This window comes from Colletotrichum acutatum, assembly GCF_030867785.1.
Source record: "Colletotrichum acutatum strain CBS 112980 chromosome Unknown BDZ83scaffold_10, whole genome shotgun sequence".
Taxonomy (NCBI): Eukaryota; Fungi; Ascomycota; class Sordariomycetes; order Glomerellales; family Glomerellaceae; genus Colletotrichum; species Colletotrichum acutatum.
This window is the reverse complement of record NW_026849004.1, coordinates 1-14,516: the sequence shown is the minus strand read 5'-3', so window position 1 is coordinate 14,516 and position 14,516 is coordinate 1. Positions and strand designations below refer to the sequence as shown.

At 52.4% G+C, this 14,516-nt stretch overlaps 7 protein-coding genes across 7 annotated transcripts; 5 read left to right on the top strand and 2 right to left on the bottom strand.

The window, feature by feature from the left end:
• Positions 1–273: 273 nt before the first annotated feature.
• BDZ83DRAFT_12139 (von Willebrand factor type A domain-containing protein) lies at positions 274–3,791 on the top strand. Its single transcript, XM_060501151.1, has 4 exons — positions 274–632; positions 686–1,385; positions 1,448–1,680; positions 1,733–3,791. Exons 1-4 carry the CDS (start codon positions 389–391, stop codon positions 3,676–3,678), a joined length of 3,123 nt encoding a protein of 1,040 aa, XP_060369659.1. The 5' UTR covers positions 274–388; the 3' UTR covers positions 3,679–3,791.
• Positions 3,792–4,598: 807 nt separating this feature from the next.
• Positions 4,599–5,951, bottom strand: BDZ83DRAFT_726996 (uncharacterized protein). Its single transcript, XM_060512770.1, has 2 exons — positions 4,797–5,951; positions 4,599–4,721 (listed from the first exon to the last, which is right to left on the bottom strand). The coding sequence occupies exon 1, from the start codon at positions 5,755–5,757 to the stop codon at positions 4,798–4,800; it is 960 nt and encodes a 319-aa protein (XP_060369658.1). The 5' UTR covers positions 5,758–5,951; the 3' UTR covers positions 4,599–4,721; position 4,797.
• A 344-nt stretch (positions 5,952–6,295) lies between these two features.
• Positions 6,296–7,514, top strand: BDZ83DRAFT_604386 (2OG-Fe(II) oxygenase). The gene is made up of 2 exons (XM_060507268.1): positions 6,296–6,751; positions 6,816–7,514. Exons 1-2 carry the CDS (start codon positions 6,534–6,536, stop codon positions 7,360–7,362), a joined length of 765 nt encoding a protein of 254 aa, XP_060369657.1. The 5' UTR covers positions 6,296–6,533; the 3' UTR covers positions 7,363–7,514.
• Positions 7,515–8,268: 754 nt separating this feature from the next.
• BDZ83DRAFT_568131 (uncharacterized protein) lies at positions 8,269–9,079 on the top strand (the record flags this gene model as incomplete). Its single annotated transcript, XM_060504031.1, has 4 exons — positions 8,269–8,417; positions 8,451–8,578; positions 8,629–8,726; positions 8,783–9,079. 4 exons carry the CDS (start codon positions 8,269–8,271, stop codon positions 9,077–9,079), a joined length of 672 nt encoding a protein of 223 aa, XP_060369656.1.
• A 313-nt stretch (positions 9,080–9,392) lies between these two features.
• BDZ83DRAFT_662243 (uncharacterized protein) lies at positions 9,393–10,163 on the bottom strand. The gene has a single exon (XM_060511070.1). The coding sequence runs from the start codon at positions 10,134–10,136 to the stop codon at positions 9,465–9,467; it is 672 nt and encodes a 223-aa protein (XP_060369655.1). The 5' UTR covers positions 10,137–10,163; the 3' UTR covers positions 9,393–9,464.
• An 851-nt stretch (positions 10,164–11,014) lies between these two features.
• On the top strand, positions 11,015–12,298 carry BDZ83DRAFT_604381 (uncharacterized protein). The gene is made up of 6 exons (XM_060507267.1): positions 11,015–11,310; positions 11,373–11,534; positions 11,583–11,667; positions 11,723–11,753; positions 11,809–11,884; positions 11,941–12,298. Exons 1-6 carry the CDS (start codon positions 11,055–11,057, stop codon positions 12,111–12,113), a joined length of 783 nt encoding a protein of 260 aa, XP_060369654.1. The 5' UTR covers positions 11,015–11,054; the 3' UTR covers positions 12,114–12,298.
• Positions 12,299–12,605: 307 nt separating this feature from the next.
• On the top strand, positions 12,606–14,511 carry BDZ83DRAFT_647555 (uncharacterized protein; the record flags this gene model as incomplete). Its single annotated transcript, XM_060510098.1, has 5 exons — positions 12,606–12,625; positions 13,053–13,122; positions 13,324–13,417; positions 13,501–13,762; positions 13,833–14,511. Coding segments are annotated over 5 exons (1,125 nt in total), but the record flags the coding sequence as incomplete, so codon positions are not given.
• Between the last annotated feature and the right edge of the window lie 5 nt (positions 14,512–14,516).

Sequence of the window (14,516 nt, the reverse complement as noted above, 5' to 3'; positions counted from 1 at the left end):
TTCAAGCACCAAAGACAGTCAGGTAAATCACCTTCTCGATCTTGGTCTTGTGAGCCCCAAGGCCATTCAAGACCCCTACCGTCCTGGTACTGCTACAACGACAAGGACAAACAATACGTGGACGGATGCGCCGTCCTTTCCAGAGAAGAGTACGTAGGCACCCATTTGGCTCTGACCCGTGATTGCTTGAGCGTCGCGAATTGACTTTCCGTCCGAACGACCGACATTCAGCCTGCTGCTTGACGTCCAAACTTGGGAAAAGTTACTGTTGCTAATTATTTCACACACAGACGTCTCAATAGCTCGCGGCACAGGACAGCGCTCCAACGCCTCAGTTCGATCCGGAGACAGTGCACACCGAAGAGGCGACAGCTACTCATCCAACAATATGGCATCCGGCGCCGGCCGCAACAGGAGGGAGCGCACGTTTGTAGGTAGCGAATGCGCAGTATGTGAGGAGCCACTGGAGCACACCCTGCGCGGAGAGCGCATTCTACAATTCTCCTGCTCGCACGTATCGCACGAAGCTTGCTTCTACGAGTTTATTCGCGAATTCGAATCGCAGTACTGCCCCTCGTGCGATGCGCCTCTCCATCTCGACACTAGCCGGGGCGGCAATGTCTTGGATATTGGTAAGCGCACTCCAATGTCTTGCTCGCCTGAGACACGCCTAATGCTTTTGCAGAAAAAATTAGCAACCTCGTTCGATCTGTCTCATCCACCGAGACTAGGTCAAATCACACCCCTACGCCCACGGCTACGCCATGGGACAACCCAACGCCTACTCCGCGACCCACCAGCATCGAGTCGAACCAGCGAAACATGGCCAGCACCCATACCCGTGAAAGCGCGCCCCGAAGCACTGGACGCGACAGGGAGAGCAGCCAGCCACCGGCTTCCGAGAGGTACGGCCCTTCAAGGCACGCTCGCAGCGATAGCGAGGCCACCGGTGTTGCGTCGTCTGGTGGCTACCCCGAAACGACCCAAAGCGGCCCGCCGCGCAGACACGATTATGACGTCCAGGCAATGGAGACTACACCGGGCAGCCCCCGCGCGATTACGAGGAATCCGATCCCGGCACCGACTGTGACAGTTCGATCCGAGTTCCCCACCATCAACAGGTCTCGGCAGCAGCAGACCTTGACCTGCCTTATCACCGTAGAAGTACCCGACAACAAGTGGCGGCCCGATCCCGAAGATCTTGGGTCAGCCCCGCCAGGCCCGCCTGCAGTAAATGCCCGAATCGACGAGGCGTTTGCGCGACCGCCATCCCCGGCCCGAAGTGCGCCTCGATTTTATCCCTACGAGTCTCGGGAGGTGCTCGAAGAACAAACCGAGAATCTGAGAAACCGTGTGGACAACTGGCATGGGCTCGATTTCAGCAGGTGAGATTTTGGCACACATTCCTTGCATGCCTGCGCCCAATGACATGACTGACACACTCCAGATTCGGCAAACTGCGGCTGTATGGCACACTACGCGTCGGCAAAGATAAGGCATCCTGGCAGGAGCTGGAATGCTTCTTGTTCGCTGAAATGTTGATTTGCGTAAAGGAGAAGAAGGTAGCCCTCGCAGGGCAATGGGATGAAAACGGCATGCCCAAGAAGACCACCCGTTGCACACTCAAAGGATCCATTCTCATCAAGAAACACCTCAACGAGGTCTCGGAAACGGGCAACAGTGAGACACATTCCTCTTTTCTACTCAAGTCTTGACGTTAACCATTCGGCAGTTGATGAGAACATTCTTACACTAAACCTCTCTGTCGCGGAGCTGCCTCAGTTCCACCTTCGCTTCGAAAACCGCAATCAGCTCAAGCTTTGGCACCAAGCACTACTCGACTTGAACGCTGTCGAAACGTCGCCAGTCCGCAGTCCAGAGTACGACCGAGGAGAATTCTCCGAGACGGACGAGGATGATTGGCAGCGTGGATCGCGACAGCAAAGGGTGTCGTCGATTGCCTCGTCCTGGGGCGGCCCTAAATCCACCACAACGGCGCCTACCGAGTACACCAACTTCCAGAGAAGCCCGACGATGCCGGCTTCCATCCACGTTCCCATCGACGTGGTCGTGGTCGTCCCCATCTCATCGTCGATGCAAGGCGTCAAGATCAACCTTGTTCGCGATGCTCTCAAATTCATGGTCAACACCCTCGGCGAGAGAGATAGGATGGGACTCGTCACCTTTGGATCGGGCGGCGGCGGCGTACCCATTGTGGGCATGACCACGAAGGCGTGGCCCGGTTGGGGCAACGTGTTGGGCTCCATCAAGCCGGTTGGGCAAAAGAGCCACCGCGCTGATGTGGTTGAAGGCGCCAATGTCGCCATGGACTTGCTCATGCAGCGCAAGTACAACAACCCGATCGCCACCATTATGCTCATCAGCGACGCCTCTACTTCGGACGCCGACAGCGTCGACTTTGTTGTGTCGAGAGCCGAAGCAGCCAAGATTACCATCCACTCCTTTGGCCTCGGCATGACGCACAAACCCGATACCATGATTGAGCTCTCCACCCGCACCAAGGCGTCCTATACCTACGTCAAGGACTGGATGATGCTTCGCGAGTGCCTTGCCGGCTGCCTCGGCGCAATGCAGACGCTCTCGCACCAAAACGTGAAGCTCAAGCTGAAGCTGCCTGAAGGATCCCCGGCCAAGTTCCACAAGATCAGCGGTGCCTTGCAGATTACCAAGCGCGCGACGGGTCGTGATGCTGAGGCCTCCCTGGGCGATCTTAGATTCGGTGACAAGCGCGACGTCTTGGTGCAGCTGGTCATTGTGCCGGATAACACGTCCCAGGAACAACTGCCACAGGATCCTTGGGACAACATCGTCTCGGGTCTGGAGGCGCTCGGCGGAGCTGGCGATGGCGACGACCAGCGGGTGACTTCTGTCGAGGAGGTCCCTCTCATCCAGGCTGACCTTACATGGGGTGACATTCTCCGGGATGGCACGCTCTCCCATCTTCCCCGCCCCTCTCTGCTCGCCATCACCATGCTTCCGGCCCAGGCGAAAAACAAGAATTCATGGGCAGGATCGCCCCCGATCCCCCCTCATCCGCACATCGTCCAGCGGCGCATGGAGCTGCTGACGTCGGATATGCTAACTCGCGCCTTGACCCTCGTGTCGCGCGGTCAGCACGACCGAGCGCACACCCTACTCAACGAGACCCGATCTATTTTGAAGGGTCTTGGAAAAGGTGGTCTGCCTCCGATCCCTCCACCGACGGCACCGCCAACCAGATCCCTCCCTTCCACCCCACACCCCGGGAACGATGCCTCACCCTCCATCACCCCCGACAGAAAACAAACTCCATCGCCCACTCAATCGGCCAACTCATCCGCCGTCAATGGCTACCAGGCCACTGGCATCGGACGCAGTCGGTCCAACGATGGCCTCGGTCTTGGTGCTGGTATCGATGCCAACACCGTTGCCGCTCTGGATCATGAGCTCGAGAGCAGTCTCGAGTGGATCAGCCACCCTGCCGTTTTTGGCCGCGACAGCCGCAAAGCTGTTCTCCAAGCCATTGGAGTCATCAGCTCTCAGCGAGCCTTCACCTTCCGTACGCCGATTGAATCTTTGTGGTCTGGTCGCGTGGCGGGTGTGAAGAAGCTCACCAGCAAGAGTCGTGAATGGCGCGAAGAGGGTGGCGGCGAGGGCGGCATCATGGAGGAGGCCTAAGTGGCCTCCTCGATATGCCATACTTTTCTCTGACTTAATGGGAACACTTGGACTGCCTGAACGACCAGGCGGCGGCGTATTGGTTCCTTGGGAAAACACATTCTTACGGTCGTTACTTGGCACGGGCTTGTCTTTGCCAACCATCATACCCCCTGATCTACAGCTGATTTGTTTTTTTCTGTTACCGATATAGCTGCTTTGCTCACGTCTTTACCGCACCGCAGCATGCTTTGCCGGAAAGATACCACAAATGTTTTTGATATTTTGTCCCTTTCTTACCTACTATGTCTTCGAGTACACGTTTGTAGTCCTGCGAGACAACTCATCGTGCCGTTGCATCTCATGAAAGCTTTCTCGCGCTGCCACGTCACCGAGAGCCCTACAAATCATGTAATTTCGCTTCTTATTGTCATGTCACTGATGTCTGGAGAATGGGAGGAGGGGAACTGGATGACGGGAGAGGGTAGCGGGCTCGGCTGCGAAAAAGCATGCTTCTTGTACATGTTTGGGAATGAACGACACGGACGTGCGGAAGAGTAGAGCAATACTACTTGCTGTTGACATGCCATATCAGACTATTGCCTCTTGTGATTTTTTCGTAAATGTGGTGCTGGGCGGATGAGTCTTGTGAATTTCAGTCACGACGCTGAGTGTCTGTTGATTCGGCTGTCTCACGTAGCCTTGCCTTGACAACTTCCCTTCAGTTAGATGAGTTGAAATGATGGAGAATTACGGCTCCTGTACCAACTGCGATGAAATTACACCAGTCAACATCAGAGTACGAGGCACTCCGGCATGAACATCACGGGAAAGGACCTGTTTAAAAGACACAACACGAGTTTCAACCTATAGCTGCGAGCTAGTCACATGTCACTCCAAGACATACCCCCCCCCCCAGCGATGCACATTCCCTGAAACCCCCCATCCAAAGCCTGTTTTTTTGCTCCCCTTTTCACATTTTTCTGGTTCTTGTTGTCGCCGCGAGACTACATGTAGCTTCCGACTCTAGACTTCGGATTCAAACTCGTGAAGTTGACGAGAAGCTGTAAAGTTTGGTTCATTGCGTTAGATGGAAAAGTCGTGGTGCAGGTAAGGGGAGGGTGATAAAAAAAACTCACTCTATGCCTTCTTGTCGCTGTTCTCGTACTTGTCCTCGGGATAGGGACCGAATTCTGTAGTCTGGCGTCTAGAGTTCTTGGCTTCGTACTTGTCCTCGGGGTAAGGACCGAACTCAGTCGTTTGACGCTTCTCCTTCATGTTGTTGCTGTCGTACTTGTCCTCAGGGTAGGGTCCGAATTCCGTAGTCTGGCGTTTGGAGTTGGTAGACTCATACTTGTCCTCGGGATAGGGTCCAAATTCTGTGGTCTGGCGCTTCTCCTTCATGTTGTTGCTGTCGTACTTGTCTTCGGGGTATGGGCCGAACTCTGTGGTTTGACGCTTCTCCTTCATGCTGTTGCCCTCGTACTTGTCCTCGGGATAAGGCCCAAACTCGGTGGTCTGACGCTTCGAGCTCTTGCCTTGGTAGCTATCCTCAGGGTAGGGGCCGAACTCCGTAGTCTGACGCCTGGCCTTGCCCTCGTACTTATCTTCAGGGTACGGGCCAAACTCAGTGTTCTGGCGCTTGCTGTTCTCCTTGCCCTGGTAGCTGTCCTCTGGGTACGGACCGAACTCCGTGGTCTGGCGTTTCGTCTTGCCCTCGTACTTGTCCTCAGGGTAGGGGCCGAATTCGGTCGTCTGGCGTCTTTGGTTCTCCTTGCCCTGGTACTTATCTTCAGGGTAAGGACCAAATTCTGTAGTCTGGCGCTTTCCGTTCTCCTTTCCCTGGTAACTGTCCTCGGGGTAGGGACCGAACTCGGTCGTCTGGCGCCTCTGGCTCGCCTTGCCCTGGTAGCTATCTTCAGGGTAAGGGCCGAACTCTGTGGTCTGGCGCTTTCCATTCTCCTTTCCCTGGTAGCTGTCTTCGGGATAGGGGCCAAACTCGGTGGTTTGGCGCTTCTCCGGAACGAGCTTGGCACCCGGAGCGGCGGCGGCAAGGCTTGCGGCGAAGGCAAGGATGGCGGTGACCTTTGTCATATGCATGATGGCGTTTGGAGTTATAAGAGGAGGGATGAATGTGTTGTGAAGAAGGGTGCTGGAGGCAAGGTGTAGACTGAAGATGTTGAAGAAGCTTGGAAGACTGTGAAGGTGTTTGACCTGATGAGTGAGTGAAGAGAATATTTGCTGTTTCCGAGACGAGATGCACCCTTAAATATTTTTTTTTCTGTTCAACTTGGCTGTCAACTCGACTGACAACTCATCGTTGAAGTTGCCATTTCGTTCAAGATTCAGAGGCCACACCATCGGTCCGACGGATACGGGTGCTTTCGTCACTCGACGCCCTGTCGTGAACTTCCTGTTCGTGATAGCGTCAACGCGTCGTCACTCTTGTTTTTCGTGATGCGCCATATTTCCGAGTCCACAGCAGAGCTACAGCTGGATAGTATGACTCGTTGATCCGTTCAGCCTTTTCCGAAAATCAAAGTCAACGCATCGCCGCCCGTCGACGAGAACAAGTCCAGATGATTGCGTCTCCCATCGGGAACTTCAAGTTGACAAAGTTTGAACCTCGGGGATCGAGATCACCATGAATCTAACCCCTCTGAAGAATCTCAGAGTTTTTCGTGGTCCAAGGAAACATCTCTAGGCATGAATCGTCAGTTTCTCTCAAGTCCCGTGGGAAGCCTTTCGATCGGGCATATAAGGCGGATATCCGTCGGGCCCACGATGCTGGTCTTAGCGTTTGCGATTTCTGACCACAAACTTCTTCTCTAACCTCTTTCAGTCAACCCCGTTCCAACATTCCCCCTCTTTGCACAATGGCTCTCAAGCAATTCATGTCCATGTCCTTCGCGGCGGCTCTCCTAGCGGCACTCTTCTCTGCAAAGTCTCGGTCCCAGACGGAGCTCCAGATCCCACTCGGCAACTCTTGCCCGCGCCCGCGCTATACGGTACGGACGTTGTCGTATGATCCACTCATTCAGCACATTGAGAACTTTATCACTCCAGAGGAGTCTCAGTACCTGCTGCAGTTCGCGTACGTCAAAGCTCTTCTCTATTGTTGAAAATTCGGGGTATACTTGTTGACTGACTCGATACAGGCAGCCTAGGTTCCAGCGCTCTCGCGCTATCGGCACTGACGGGCGATCCATTGCTGCGCAGGAACGAACCAGTTCCACGGCGTACTTGCCTTCGGATGATTCTGTCATCCAATGCATCAGGTCCCGCGCTTCGGAGTTTCAGGGCTACGTAGACCTTGACATGATGGAGGATCTGCAAGTGACGCGGTACTTGGAGGGGCAGCAGTACACGAATCACTACGATTGGGCAGCGAACCCCGCGGCGAGAAATCAGACGACAAACAGGGAAACGACCTTTTTCGCTGTTCTCGATGTGGAGTGTGCCAACTGCGGGACACGGTTTCCCAAGATCTCGGTGGACTGGGATGTCGAGGATGAGCGGTGGTGCAACCTGGTCGACTGCGCAGACCAGACAGAGCTGACAGTGCGAGCGGTCGCCGGCAGTGCCGTCTTCTGGCGGAATCTCCATTCCGATGGGACCGGAGATGTTCGAACGCTACATGCCGGTCTTCCGGCGTTAGGCGGCAAAAAGATCGGGTTGAACATCTGGACGCGCCGGGAGGTTTAGTGCGCATGTGAGGGGGGAGACTATCTCCCCGGGATATTGGACGTTTCGAAATAGCGCACCAATCATCTTTCACCCTTTTGACTCCGCTTTGTCACACGTTCTATTAGTCTTTAGACCTTGTTTGTCCTGGTTAATCGAGATCTATCTGCAAGGGCCACAAAGGCTACATGCTCATATTCATACTCCCCACATGGTACCTGCTGGTCAATGACACAGCTGGATCTTTCTCTAAAGACTCCGGTAAAGGTTTACACTAGTGCTTTGTAGATCATGGCCAACAACACGCGGAAGACGGCAGCCCCCTTTTAGACTTTTGGTTATATGCCAGGAAGCCGGTGACATGAACCATGATGTTGTTCTGCGCGTAGTCTACCAAGTGCGTTACCCCATCGGGTTCATCGGTAATGGCGGCTATTTTGGCTTGAATCATTGGACGCGACCGCTTAGAAGCACCTCTTCCGGAACCCAAAGCTTGTCTGTGGTTCCCGAAAGCTTCCTTTCTAGTAGACGTACACGCTAGCAGGCATCGGATCATGATCGATGGCGAAAAGATCAGGGCCACATGGCACCCGAGTAGCTCGGTAGATCAAAACGCACTAGACAGAGCTTGGACGGCAAGGAAAGGAACAACCTCGCAGCCTGCCGTGCCGACATCTTGGACGACAACAACGAGTTAGGAAAATCTACTGCACTCTGTGGTTTCCCATCTCCCCACACCAGCCTCATCTTTCCAACTGACATTGATCAATCTCCATAATCGTAGAACACCTATATCTCACTTTTGTAATGGAAGAAAGCAAACTGCTTGGACGCAATTCCTCCTCGGACGGTGAGACGGATTCTTCTGGATTTGCTGACACCTTGGATCGTGGCTCTATCCGCTGGACCGCCATGTCACGTTGTGAGATGTTACGTTGCTGTCTTGATATTATCCTCATTCTTTGCCTTCTGGGGACAACCACTGCGGTTCTCAGACAGGACGCCGGGCGACACGAAATAACGGCTTGGCCGGTGGGAAGCGACTACAATCACTTTGTCCCACATGGTAAGCCTCAGTTCCTCACCTTATGAATGCCGCTGACCTGCAGAGTAGATGTGAGCTCGAGAGGTGTTCCCAAGCCGTCGGGCCCTGACCAGTACGAGGTCACCGCCCATGCGTTCCATGATCAGGGTGTCCTGAACGAGACTCTTGATTCTTGGCAAGGTCTCTCCCATGGTAAGCTTCCATTGAAGCAGGCTTTTAACGCCGACTAACGAGACTACCAGCCTTTGTCCGGGCCTTCCCATATGACGGGAGCGGGCCTCAGAAGCTGTTTTCAGGTGACTTGTTCGAGATTGCAGCTTTCCATCAGATCCACTGTCTGGTAAGTCATCTCATCGATCTTTTCGTTCTTCGCACTTCTGACGCCTAAGTCACCAGACGTCCATCCTGGAGGATTTTGGTCTCTTGGCTGCCGGTGTTCCCAAGGAGGAGCTGCCTGGTTATCATAGCGGGGTCACACTAACGTGGGAGGAGCACAAGGCGCACTGCTTCAACTACGTCCGGCAGGCTCTAATGTGCTTTGCTGACTCCACTGCCGAAGGCCATATCGATGGTGACACGCATCGGGTTGCTGATCATGGGGTCATGCACGTTTGCAATGACTTTGATGCCCTACTGGCGTGGTCAAAGGAACCCGAGCGGGCATTACCCAAGAGTTGGAGGGTGACAGATTGAGAAGAATAAGAGACGTGCCTATTTGTCGCGGATAGATTCGTAGTTGTAGCACAACTGATATGCATTCTCTTATCTGGCTTACTCGCGCCTTGTGATATGTTGATATTGCTACTAAATGTACGAATCGAGAACTGTGATATTGGAGAAAATGGCGGAATGCAGACTATGGTGTTCAAGAGCTTGTTCAGTGGCCGTTTAGAGGTTGAGATTGGCGCCTATTGGATGACAAAATCGAGTGGCCCAGTGACACCCTCATTTCCCCGCTACGAGAGTACAACAGTCATATACAGTCATAGTGAAGAATCTCATTTGTACAGCCAAGAAAAAAGCTTTTGTTGTACTAGTCATAGTATAGGCACTTTATCTGGTTGTACGATCCCTAGTCTCACCCTATGTGGGAGTGTCCATGATTGTGGCCAGGCACACCTTCCTTCGCCTTTCCCGGGAACATCTTTGAAAAGTGCCCACAGTCAGGGTACTGAATCTTTGCTCTAACCTCAATATCGTCCGGCTCATTAACCCTCGTGAGAACTTGAGTACAGTGTTGCGTGTGCGTCAAGACGTCTTCGCGGTGGACCATGCGATTCTCGGTCAGTGCCTTGTGAAACCGGAGAATGTTGTAGGCGCAGTGCGTCTTATGAAGCCTGTTGGTGAGGTATACGGGCTGGGTATCAGAGCCGAACTGCTCCTCAGTCACTGACGCCGTCTTGTTCTGGTCGGTGTAGAACACCCACGGCCCGGCGTTGCGGAACTTGTCCGTCAACTCACGGTCGAAGCACTCCTCCGGCACCCAGCAGAACGAGAGCACGTCAAAGTGGCAACCGCGGGCTTGAGCCTCGCTGGACGAGTTGCCACAGGGGTTCTCTATGATGCCCTGGGCGTTGGTGCGGGAAGGCGGGACGATGGACTGGAAGACCCAGGTGACGGAGAAGGCAAAGATGATGCTCAAGGCCAGACCGATGAGGAGCTTGGAGAGAACCTCGCGCTGGTAGCGGCGCTGAAGCTCTGGTGAGGGGGAAAGAGGAGTTCCCTTCTCTTGCTCATCCTCAGTGAGCATGGGGCGGGTGCTATCCTCACTATCGTAAGACATGGTGTATTTGAACTGATGAGAATGGATTTAGGTGTGTAAGTGATGTTCCTGGAGGTCCTTTGCAAAGACGATGTGAGACCTAGGCTTTGAGATTGTCTACTACGGCGGGACGATGAGGTGACCTTTGGAATTTGGGCCCGGGGGTATTGCATCTACCCGATTGGAGTCTACTTAGCCGTGAGACTCATTTGATGACTCTCTATGATATCTCATGACTCTGCACGGCTCGGAAGCTGAGGGTATCATCAATACCCGTACTTTACGACATGGGGTTTTAGATTTTGGTTACATCTCCCCGTAAAGAAGCTCAGCGCATAATGCGCCGGATACAAGATCCATAGTCTAGGCTTCAGCAAATTCCGCCGTTCCGCCGTTGGCATGGATTCTGACCATGGAGGGGTACGATCGGCGATGTACTCCTATCCGAGGACCGAAGTCGAGTGCCGAACAGAGTCAATGTGACGATGTCAAGATCAACGCAGCTCTGCCATTGAGTTTGTGTCGGTCCCATGTTTTGACTTTTGGCAGTCAAAGCTTCAACGGGAGGGAGTCGTCATTTGCACCCGAACAGCTCCACCCCGGACTGAGTCGCCAGCCAGAGACGGAAAAGTCCAACGACATCTGCGGGCGTTCGGCGAACCCGCTTTCGAAATAGTGCCTATTTTGAGTTGTTTCTCTAGCAGTTCACACTCGAACGGCATTCTTTTGCCGGCATTGCAGTCAAGTACCGGACGATCTTTGTTGCCATTGGATGACACATTAGTCGTAGGGCACCTTGTGGTCGTTGCAGTCGGGGTTCATTAATCCCCAAAACCAGAACCTCCCTTTGATGAACCAAGTGGTCACCCGTCACTGATCTATTCTCCCACACAAACTTTAGTTACCATGAACTTCTTCAAGGCAGACAAGTCAACGCAGTATGTGTCTGTAGAAGAGAGCTCCGAATGTAGCGAAGACCAGCTGCCTTTGCGAAGAAGGCCCTCGTCGCCGATTGTGTCAGTTTCTAGGTCTTATTACTTCATTTCATTGCTATTATTTGCCATTTTCCCTATTCTTGTCATTGCCTTGTTTGTTCTTCACACTCGGCTAGCAGGCGCTCGCATCGACAGCGGATTCCTCAAAGGCTTCCCTACCGAACTAGGTATGCCAGACAGTGGTCTCATACAAAAGGCAGACCACGAGCTGACATTGAGAGCTACAAAGAACCAATCAAAGGTGTACTTGCCAGTGAAACAGTACGTTTCACTGGTGGCCTTCACTTCTACAAGAATGGGACCCTGTACCGTGAGGTAATTGAAGGACAGCCTCAATACGTCGGGCCTCCATCGCCAGAGATTGATGCAGCATGGAAGAGTCTGCTAAAAGGTGAACTGGCCGAGGGAATCCGACCGAAACCACATTGACCAAGTTTAGGCCAGTACATGAACCTTGTTGGGAGCGAAGCATCGAGCATGGCTGGGCGCACGTGGAAAGACAGCCACGGCAACTACGAGGTGGCGTAAGTTTTGCATTCCGACAGGTAGCGTTTTCAGCAACGAACTAAGATTTTCTAGTTTAGATGTGATGCATACCCTCCATTGCGTGGTGAAGTACCTCTGGCCCGCGGTTCGCCTGCAATGATGGCTAACACGTGTTGAAGAACAAAGTGAGGATGGCTCTGGATCCAGATTATTACAAGGAGGAAGAAAGCCCCAGAATTCACAGGATGCACGTTGGTAAGCCATGCTTCTGTCCTAAAGCTCAAAAACAGTGCGGCTAATTGCAGCTATAGACCACTGTCTTGACTATCTTAGGCAGACGGTACAATGTCACGGTGACCTGACTCCCATGGTTTTCAGCTGGTCGGATGATGCCGGCAGGGTTGTTGCCGACTGGAAAGAACCTCACACATGCCGCAACTTTAACCGTGTTCGCAGTTGGGCTGAAGACCACTTCCGCCCATGAACCACGTATTGTACTCATTTTACTCAGCCCATTCATACGGTTTATTTCATAGCAAACTTTATCCCAAATATCGTTAAAAGGCTCCAGTTTAGGACTCAAGATCTAGGAGCGCATCTGATGAAGTATTTATTTCTCAGTTGTAGACAACGTACTAGTAGAATGGAAGAGTGGAATAGTATTCGGGTTTAAGTTTAGGATCTTTACCAAACTCTTATCCTGCTTCTTCATACTCTTACTATCATTGCCATCCTTGCTATCCCTGTATTTATATTGCATGGTATATGCCATTTGCATTTTTGAAGTGAATGCTTAGATCACTTTGTTCACAGTTGGCTTGTCTTGAACAAAAGCCATCACGCCGGTTTAAGCATAGGATGGACTGAATAAAGATCAAGTATAACCATACCATAGGCTGAAAAAAGTTGGTTTGGAGATCTGTCATGGCAACAAATCACATAAACCTATCAAATTAACAGAGAGCTGACCTCTATTATGCTACCTTGTTCATCCAGGTACGTCGGCATTTTCGACAGCCTTCTCCACCCATGCGCATTCCAAGTCTGATTGGTGGAGTGTTCGCAAAGGTTCTAATTTCCTTGACCTCTTTCTGTCATCTGTGTGGTCATGACTGGCTTGAGATTTTGACTTTTGCTCTCAACCCCCCCCCCCCCTTTGGTACCGTGCTCCAACCAGGTCTGTCCAAGCATTTTCGTTTGTTCCCTTAATCATTCCCTTAATCACCAATTCCATGTAGCATCCTAATTCTTGAAGAAGAGCGTCCAGCAGGACTCGTCGAGGTCTGTAGGATACACCACACTGGAAGAAGCTTAATCTCCACTCCAGCCCATCGTGTCCTCCTCTACCCCCGACTTGACCAGACACATACTGACTCGCAAGCTCTGGGGGAACATTTCTCAGTATAAACACGATCATACACAGCATTTCGCGATTCAAGCAAATTATAAACCATTCCAACCAAAAGGGAATAAGGGACGAACATCTTCAAGAGGTAAACGATCCCCTCAGTTGCCCCTGGTCATCCGTAAAATCAAAGCTTTATCTGAATAATTGTGAGGCTCGGGTGGAAATCTTGGAAGATATCAAGCGCATGAAGTTTCTCGACGGTAAAACCACTAGCTCCATACCCGAAGACCTCCATGCACCTTACCCTTGGGCGGCTTGCATGAGTAACGACTTATCCGAGCTTTAGAACTCCAGGGATATCCTCAAAGAGTCGTCCGTGGAAGATGCTGGTCCGTCTCTGATGCTTATCAGCGAGGCGGTCCAACAGCTTGTGGCATTGGGTAAGTTCTATCTCCCAGACTATTGAGTGCTATTCATCGCGCTGATATATTGAATCAAAGACAAGACTCCCGACCATATTGAGGTGGACTCCGCTGCGTCGTCTCCAAGTGCCAAGTCTCCACGAAGAGAACCGGCAACCCGCAGTCCAAGAAGCACCCCAACGAAGAGCAGCATCAGGCCACGACCGCTCTTATCACCTCTGCAGAATTCTCCTGGGAAGGCAGGTTCCGGAGACCGACAGCAGTCTGCGCAATCTGGTTCACCAAGTTCGCCAGGCAACCAGAAGAAGTACAGGAACAAGCGAGCGGTTCAAATGGTGAGCCAGGAGATGTTCTCTCAATTCAGTAAGTGGTAAGCTAATTCTCGATAGGCAAAGCAGCGGGACAATGGGACATGCCCTTTGCTAGGCACCAGATACTGTGAAGCTGCTCATATCTACCCTTTTGCCTCCATCAAGAAGAGTGGCACGATCGTGACGAGCGTGCACGCTCTAATAAAAGTTTTCGGACGGGGGACAGCTCAAAGATTCACTGATGCTCTCAGAATGGTCGACCTGGACTCTACCGTCAACCTGATCTGCCTTGACCATATTCCGCGTCGAATGTTTAACGACGGCAGACTAGCCCTGCAGCCAATCAATAGAGGCACCCAATCGAACGGCGACCACTTCATTCGCTTGCGCGTGCATTTGCTGCAGACACAGGCGAGGCAATACGAACTACGCGCATGGAGAAGCGATCTGGCGCAAGATCCCTATGAGCTGCTGGAGAATTTCCAGCTCGGCGACGACGAGCCTCAAAAACCCCGCCTCGTTTCTTCAGTGACCCAGCGCGGAATTAGTGATGGCCACAAATTTGATATCACTGCAAAGACGCAAGAAGATCTTCCAAATTGGGACCTCGAACTCAGATACCGCATTAGTGTGATGAATCATCTGATTAGCGCTGCCGGTGTTTCAAATGAGGAGGCTGGTGAATCCGATGAAGAAGTATCTGATGAGGAGTTCGAAGATATTGATGTGGTCGAAGGTGCCATCAGAAACCTAGAGGAAATCGCGAAGCAGAGGTTGGAGGAGGCGGATGAGGATGATGTTGTCTG

What these genes read in the sequence shown, in the direction of transcription:
- BDZ83DRAFT_662243 (XM_060511070.1), bottom strand. Translation starts at nt 10,136, where the DNA reads ATGCTCACTGAGGATGAGCAAGAGAAGGGAACTCCTCTTTCCCCCTCA.
- BDZ83DRAFT_604381 (XM_060507267.1), top strand. Translation starts at nt 11,055, where the DNA reads ATGAACTTCTTCAAGGCAGACAAGTCAACGCAGTATGTGTCTGTAGAA. An exon ending in AGGCTTCCCTACCGAACTAG is followed by an intron (nt 11,311 to 11,372) that starts GTATGCCAGACA and finishes AGAGCTACAAAG; the next exon opens with AACCAATCAAAGGTGTACTT. An exon ending in ATGGAAGAGTCTGCTAAAAG is followed by an intron (nt 11,535 to 11,582) that starts GTGAACTGGCCG and finishes GACCAAGTTTAG; the next exon opens with GCCAGTACATGAACCTTGTT.
- BDZ83DRAFT_726996 (XM_060512770.1), bottom strand. Translation starts at nt 5,757, where the DNA reads ATGCATATGACAAAGGTCACCGCCATCCTTGCCTTCGCCGCAAGCCTT.
- BDZ83DRAFT_12139 (XM_060501151.1), top strand. Translation starts at nt 389, where the DNA reads ATGGCATCCGGCGCCGGCCGCAACAGGAGGGAGCGCACGTTTGTAGGT. An exon ending in CGGCAATGTCTTGGATATTG is followed by an intron (nt 633 to 685) that starts GTAAGCGCACTC and finishes ATGCTTTTGCAG; the next exon opens with AAAAAATTAGCAACCTCGTT. An exon ending in GGTCTCGGAAACGGGCAACA is followed by an intron (nt 1,681 to 1,732) that starts GTGAGACACATT and finishes ACCATTCGGCAG; the next exon opens with TTGATGAGAACATTCTTACA.
- BDZ83DRAFT_604386 (XM_060507268.1), top strand. Translation starts at nt 6,534, where the DNA reads ATGGCTCTCAAGCAATTCATGTCCATGTCCTTCGCGGCGGCTCTCCTA. An exon ending in CAGTACCTGCTGCAGTTCGC is followed by an intron (nt 6,752 to 6,815) that starts GTACGTCAAAGC and finishes GACTCGATACAG; the next exon opens with GCAGCCTAGGTTCCAGCGCT.